Source organism: Piliocolobus tephrosceles, chromosome 20, assembly GCF_002776525.5.
Source record: "Piliocolobus tephrosceles isolate RC106 chromosome 20, ASM277652v3, whole genome shotgun sequence".
Classification (NCBI taxonomy): domain Eukaryota; kingdom Metazoa; phylum Chordata; class Mammalia; order Primates; family Cercopithecidae; genus Piliocolobus; species Piliocolobus tephrosceles.
The window spans coordinates 39,112,671-39,120,301 of record NC_045453.1 but is presented as its reverse complement, the minus strand read 5'-3'; the positions used below and the strand labels follow the sequence as shown (position 1 = coordinate 39,120,301).

The following is a 7,631-nucleotide window of genomic DNA, read 5'->3' as shown; positions in this document are numbered from 1 at the left end:
AAGGAAGAAAGAAAGAAAGAACTGGGCATTGCCTGCATTGTTTTATGAAGAAATGCCTCTAAAGGTCAGGCAATGTATTTTGGGTACCCCCACTGAGCTATAACTATGAAGAAAATGTGTTTTCATGCATTATTTGCAACCTCAGTTTTCCTGAATAGATGATATAATAAGGAATCGCATTCAACAGAGAACAGCAAGCATCTCCAGAAGGTAGGAGGTGGGGGATCTTCTGTCCCCTGGCCCCATTTACAACCATAATGTCTCTTGAAGGAATGTCACCTGCAGGAACCTCCCTCCGTACCTCTGATAGGAGGCCTGGCTCTGCTAGGGCCAAATCTGTGTGTCTCTTTCTCCTTTGGGCCCTGAGAAATGGAGAAGAGCACGCTGGAGCGTGTTCTTCGTCCTCTGAGCCTCCCTGAGCGAACAGCAGAGGGAGTCTCTGCCCCCTGTACTTGACTAGGCCTTGTGAGAAGGGAAAATAAGCTGAAGGCTTCAAAGCTAGATTTGAAAGTGACTGAGTATTGGAGCTCACTTCTTACCTGGCACAAAAGTCTTCCCGTTTAAGCCATGATAGATGCCTGCAAATCCAACATTACACTTCCTCTGGCATTGACAACATCACTCCAAGCAACTGCATCTTCCCTTGATGGAACAGTCTGCACTTTGTGCAACCTTGAGTTTGCACCTAAGACACTCATGATTCCAACACAGCTTTTTTCTGTACTCATTTATGCATCTACCAGTTCACTGGCACACAAGTAAACAGTTATTGGACATCTACTGTGGGCCAGAAACTGAGCTTATTGCCTCACCTAATCTTCTTGGAAACCTTGTGAGATGGCACTGCTTGCACCCGTCTTACAGCCTTTGAAGGGTGATGTGGTGCCCGTGGCCATGTGACCAGCAGGTGTCAGGCTGGGATCACACCCAGGTGTGTATGCTGCTCACACCATATATTAGCCCTGCGGGGTGCTTACAGCGGAAATTGTGCAGGTTCCTGCCCCAGAGGGACATGTAAATACATCTAGAAGTAGTTGTTATCTTCCCAAACAATGCAGTACATAAATTGAATCCCAGCGCACTCTTATCAAAACTCCTTGAGTACACCCACTTGCACCTAGAACATTTTTCAATGTCATTCTTTCAGTCTTTCTTTCGGTGTCTTTGACCTACAGCCTCTACAGTCATCTCCCACTGCTTGTATCTCTCTGTCCACCTCTTCAGCTCCCTTGCAGCCCGTCTCACCTCATTCACTGTGCTCAGTGGGCTCCACCAGGCCTCCTCCTGGTGCAGGGCTTTCGCAGTGTGATTCTTCCTGCCTGGACTGCCTCCCCCTCCAGTTTGCCTTTGACAAGCCCCTCCTTCCCCTTCAGGTCTGGTGTTAAGTGTCAGCTTGTCCAGGATGCTCCCTCTAGTTCTCCACTCTAAATCCTGCCTCCCTTGTGTGCCTTTTCAGAGTGTGCTGTGCTTTTCTTCCCCTGCACTTATCACTGTTTCTAAGTTAAGTACAATTTGGGGATGATCAGTTGTTTCATGTTTTTCTCCCCTGCCAGAATCTAGCTTATATGGCAGAGACTAGTCATTGTACCTATCACCATGAAAGGCACAGAGTAAGTGCTCAGTGGGTAATTGCTGAACTAATCTAAGAAAAGAGGTGAGAACTAGGGGAAAAAAAAGATAACAAAGTCATTTGACTTAAAAATGAATTCTGTTTGCTTTATAACAGCAGGCTAAGGAAAAAAAAAAAAAAAAACTTGAATGCTGGCTTATCCAGAAATACCACCTTGGCTTTCTTGCCCCGGCCTTTCATGCTGTGAAATACCACCAGCATCTGGTCCCTGGGAGTCTCCGTCAGACCTGGATGTCCAATGATGTGAACAGAAAGCAGAGACCACACAGGTTGACCCATGGCACTGGTTTCATAAGGTCTGTCCTGATTTTAAATACTCAGGGACAGTTTTTAAAACTAACTGATTTGCTTCTGTGGTCCTGGTGTCTTTCCCTGAGAGGCACTGTGGCTTATTTAGCATTTTGAGAATCTCAAGTTCAGATGAGACCGGTCAACAGAGCTGCTGATCCCCCGGGCAGCAGGAAGTGAGGAGGACAGGGAAGCTCAGGGCCCCACACAACTAATGTCCTGGGGCCCAAGATGCCACATGAAGGTTTTTGCCTCCGGGTTTTGAAAGTGTGTTTTGGTCTTCCAGTGTTCCTTAAGAAAATGCCCTTCTTCTGGAATAACAAGAAATCCTAACGCAATGAGGTCCTACAAGTCGATTTGACAGTGACTGGGAGCAGACCCTTTTGAAAACCAGAAGGCTGGGTAACAGGGGCAAACTGTAAGGTATCACTGTCTTCTCTGGTCTCCCAGCCCCATTCATCTGCACCTGTCCTGCCCCCACTTGTGTAGCTCTTCCTTCACAAAGATTTAGTCTACTCCTTAGGGAGAGCATGGCTCAGCTTGTTATCTCCATAGGGCACCGTGCATGGCAGCTGCCCCAGCACACACACTACAGCCATCACTTCATCTGTGATGGATGCCAAAATCTCCAACCCTGTCTTCACAGTAACCACTCAAACTGAAACTCACGAGTTTGGCATTATCCAGATATATAAAGCATTTGAATATTTGCCTGGACTCTACTTTCTTTAAATTTCTTCTTTAAAAAATCTTTCTGGGCCCTGCATATTGCATTCTGCCAGCCCTACCATCCTAGAAAAGCGAGCCCAAGAAATGAGTGCATTGAAAAGGCGAAGTTTTTAATCTCCAACAGAGACGAGAATGATTTCATACTGGATGAGACGTTTAGAAATGAATACTTGAATTAGAGCCACAAACTGAGACCCTTCATGACTACAGTGAATTTGGATATCTCGCAAAGGAGATAACGCCAAACCATACACAGGACACACAGCTGGGATTCTCCAGATGCCCCAGGAAGGGTTTATTTAATTCATTCCAACAAATGATCCTATAATGTATTTAAAAGCACAGAGACACAAGTCCTCTATATGAAGTTGTTATGGTTACAGAAGGAAAATAAATAAATATCTGTGCACACAGAGAGAGCATGAAATCATTCTACAGTGAAAATCATAGCCTCTAGAAAAAGCTTTGAAAATCAGAGATGGTGCCATCACCAGACAACACAAGTGCTGGGGCGCAGGGCAGTCCTCCATGCTTCTCATAGCATTTGCATGGTTTTTGAGTCCCATTTAATGACATACAATGAGGGCACTGGGGGGAGGAAAAGTGAACAGGCACACAACCCGAGAGCACACTGTCATTTGTTTATTTTGCACAAGTGATGTCATAAGCAAGGATTTTGCCTGTGTTCTAGTTTTTCTCCAATAAATAAATAACTATGTACAAATATATTGAGTTTACAAAATAGAAAAGGAAAACCTTTGTCTTACAAAAGATATACTTCTATGATACATTTATTTCCATATACTGAAGCAGGATTTCATTCCTGGCTTAGTTGAACCAAAGACCTTGCAGATCCTGTGTGGCAGTGTCTAGAGCTGTGTACCTAGTCTTTTCTACAAAAGAGCAAAGCTACACAATGAAAATTCCTCAGTTTCTTGACAATAAGGGCCTGACTTGGCCTGCTACTTATAACTGATCCATATTTAATGTGTTCCAGAAAAATTGGAAGCAGTCTGGAATGGTTGTCCTCAAATTACTGAGCAGACACACCCCCTGCTGACCTTGTTAAATATAGATTCTCATGAACTAGATGGGGTGGAGCCTAGGATTCTGCATTTCTAACCAGCTCCCATGGGCAGCTTCCAACTCTTGTTCAGGGGCCACATTCCAAAAGGCCTCTCTGAAATGGTAGAAATTCTCTGAGGACCTGATTAAGGCTAGGCCCTAATTGGGCATCCTCCAGTATCCATTCCCAAGCTCCCAATTCCACAAGATCAGTAGAGCTGGTTTTATTTTGGTCTACCAGTGACAAGAACAGTGACAGTCAATTGCTAACTGGCATGAATCTTGCAGTTCAAAACTTTCTTAAACTGTTTCCTGGGAGGTGCTTGTCTCTTTTCTCAATCTAGAGCAACCTTCTCAACATTTTCAACACTGTCAAAAATAAGTAATAATAACAAAAAAGGAAACTGCATAAGAAGATTAGCAACAATTACCATTTTTCAGTGCAAATCAAAACAGCAACAAAATTCAGGCCCACTGTTTAAAAATAAAGATAAAAACCTCTTTGGGTGTAATTTCTATGACAGTCCAGCAACATCAATTTAATACCTTTTACATCTCAACCTTTGTTTAAAATTATTTTGCTCTGGGAACCTGAAATTTCAGGATAAATTAGCAAATCTGGTGAAAAAGCAAATGGCTATTTCTACTTTTAGTGTTTTTGTTTTTGTTTCATGTAGGGGTTCTGTCTGAGCAGATAGCTAAGAGCAAAAGAAGTAGGGTCAGGCACAGGTAGGGTGACTCAGGTGAGTTGGCCCAGTTCCTGGGATGAGAAAACTAAGAAGAATGGGGAATAAATGGGGCTTGCTTCATAAATGCGAGAGGGCTAGGAAAAAAAAAAAAAATTCACCAAGATAGTTTAGCTGTCACATGACAAGTGGGAGTCTGGAGAGAGAGAGAGAGACCGGAGAGCTGTGCAAAGTGAATACTGGAGACATACAGGTAGGAACAAAGGATACAAACAAAAACCTAGATACTTAGAAATAAATAAATATGTTGGTCATCCCTAGCCCACGAGGTCAAGGTCTGCCCAAAAGGATCTCGACCAATAACGCTCACCCTCCTGCGCCCAGTGATGAGGACCTGGGACACATTGCAGTCTGTGTCTTTGTTGCAAAATTGCCATCTCTGCCCAGTGGTCCAGTGACGTCAAGGAAGAGGCCGAGGCTTATTCTCCTGTCTCTAATCACTCCCTCCCCAGTTAGCCATAGGAATCGAGGAAAACAGCTTGGGGGTGCGAGGAGGGTCTTCTCCAGCTGTAATGCCAACTAAGGTGCTTTGGGTAGCAAAGCTGGGGGTGAGGAGGCCCAGGAGGGAGAGAAAGGCCACGCCAAAGCCGGGCTCCTGGACAGAGGCCGCTCAGAGTCTCTGCGGCTTCCGCTCGGTCCGCACGGGCTGCAGCACTACCTCCTTGGAAGGGGCCGCGCACTTGTACTCCATCTTGGCCCTGGCGGCGCCCTGCTTCTTCCGCAGGTGGCAGAGGAGCGCCAAAAGCGCCACCACCAGGCACAGGCTCGCGATGGAGATGCCTATAAGCACGCCCGAATGCACGCGCCCCACGGCCGGGGGACTCGAGGTGCAGCCGGGCGTCGGGCCTGGGGGGGGCTCCCCAGAGCCGTCGTCACCACCATCCATCTTGCCGGAGTCACAGTCAGTGCCAATCCGGCGGACAAGGGCCGAGTCGGGCCCGCAGATGCACTCGAAGGTACCGGGGAGATTGCGGCACACCCCGGAGCAGAAGCCGCCGTTTTCGCACTCGTCGATGTCCGAGCACATGAAACCGTCGTCCAGGATATAGCCGTCAGGGCACTCACAGTTAGCCCAGGTGTTGGGGTCGCAGTCGGCTGGACAGGCAGTCTGGTTGCAAAACATCTGGCACCTGTGCGGCTCGTGGGGAATGGGCGCGAAGCCCTCCGCGCAGACGCAGAGGTAACTTGTTTGGTTCAAGGGCTGGCACTGGTACTCGCAGTTGGCTCCGAAGCACGGGTCCACGGGCTCCACACACTCGCCGTCCACCAGGTCGTAGCCAGGTTTGCAGTGGCACTCGAAGCCACCCTCTGTGTTGACACAGCGCTGCGGGCACGGACTGGGCACCAGCAAGCAGTCATCCACGTCCTCGCACCGGTGTTGGTCGGCCGCCAGCCGGTAGCCGGTCTCGCACATGCACGAGTAGGAGTCCGGCTTGTCGGGGTTGGGAACGCAAAAGTGCTCACAGAGGTCGTTGCAGGAGTGCGTGCAGGAGCGGCCGTCTGCCTGCAGGGCGGCGCCGGCTGGGCACAGGCAACGGGGAGCCCCTGCGATTGTATTGCACGCGTGCTCGCACCCGCCGTTCTCCACGCTGCAGTCCCAAGCGCCCGGCGCCTCCCTAGCCCAGTGCCCCTGAACCGCTCCAGGCGGCGCGGCGCACACCAGCTCTAAGCCGAGGGGCGCCACCGCGGCGGAGCTGCCCACCGGCAGCGCCTGGAAGTCCGCTCCGCGGGCTGCGAACGGGGTGCCGTAAGTGATCGAGAGGGCAGCAGTCGCGGCGCCGGGCTCCACAGCCAGGGGCCTGCAGGTAGCTGGGAAGTGGAACTCGCAGAGGAAGCCATCGGCCTTCACATCGCACTGCTGCTCCTCCCAGACCGGCTCGCCGGGCGCAGTGGCCCCAGCAGCCGAGACAGCGACGCACAACGGGCCGCAAAGGGGAGCCCCGTTGAGGTCGAGCCGCGCCCACCTGCTGTAGCTGGTGTAGTTGTCTCCCGTAACCCACTGGAAGCCGCGCAGGGGCCCGAGGCGCTTGGGGTCGCCGCAGCCGGGTGGCAGCTGAAGGCCGATCCAGAGGCGCCGGCTAACGCCGCGGTCGCCGCTCAGTAGCAAGGAAATGACATCGGCAGCCACTGAGGAGCGCACTGTCATTAGGTGGCCCCGCAGTCTATCGCAGATCTGACTGGCATCGAGGAAGGTCGCGGGGCCCGGGTAGAGCGCGAAGCAGTCGTGCTCGACGCACTGGCTGCCACCGGGCTGCGCGGGCTGCTGTTCTACGGGTGCGGGGAACCCCAGGCCGGCCAGGGTCAGCACGCCAAGGAGCAAGACCCCGAGCATGTTACCCAGGCGCGCAGCGTGCAGGCGCCGGGGAAAGCGCTGGCACTGAGACTGGGCCGTGCCGGAGCAGACGGGCGCAGGACGCCGATGGCGACAGCCGCTTCTGTCCATCCCAGTCCAGACACTTCTGGCCGCGGCGCGCAGCCCCTGCGAGGCAGCCTCTGACATGAGGATCGGCCGGGGCACGAGTTTATAAGTGCGCGGCCCTCCCTCCCTGGACGTTCGGGAAAAGGAAGGAAGTGCCTAGTGGGAAGGGCTGATGCCGCATACTCGGATTGCTGGGTTCTCTGGCCGCCCTGCGCCCGCCCTCGCGCGTGGGATCACCTCGCGGGGATGAGTAAACTCTGCCCTGGCGCAGGGAAGTTCTCGGGCGGGGCCGGTAGGGGCAGGCGCCAGGGAAGGCCAGCACCCTCATAGCGAGACGACTGTCCCCGCCCCCACCACTCGGGCCCCCACGCGTGCAACCCTCTTTCATCTCTTGGTCCTCCTTTCTTTCTTTTCATGCATGTTACGGCCACTTCCAAGAAAAGCCTGGATTGCAGAGCTCTGGGAACCAGAGACTTCAGAGAATAGGGCTTTGAATGGAGCGTTGGGGAGATGGTGCAAAGGACCTGCAGGACGCTGGGAGGGGTGATCAGCACCAAGGGAAATTTGGCAGGAATTGCCTAGGACGTGGACTTCCCCAAAGACAGGATCGCGAGGAGAAGCAGCTGGATCCCATCCCTGGCCTGGGTGCCTGGCTCAGGAAACCAGCGGAGCGCTTGGCCTCACAGGACAGTGGGTGTGGCTGGGGTGACGGGGCAGGGCGGGGAAGACTGGCCTAACACCAGCGCCCTCTGCC

At 51.9% G+C, this 7,631-nt stretch overlaps 1 protein-coding gene across 1 annotated transcript; it reads right to left on the bottom strand.

The window, feature by feature from the left end:
* Positions 1-2,913: 2,913 nt before the first annotated feature.
* Positions 2,914-7,166, bottom strand: THBD (thrombomodulin). Its single transcript, XM_023191884.2, has one exon. The coding sequence runs from the start codon at positions 6,956-6,958 to the stop codon at positions 5,069-5,071; it is 1,890 nt and encodes a 629-aa protein (XP_023047652.1). The 5' UTR covers positions 6,959-7,166; the 3' UTR covers positions 2,914-5,068.
* Positions 7,167-7,631: the final 465 nt, after the last annotated feature.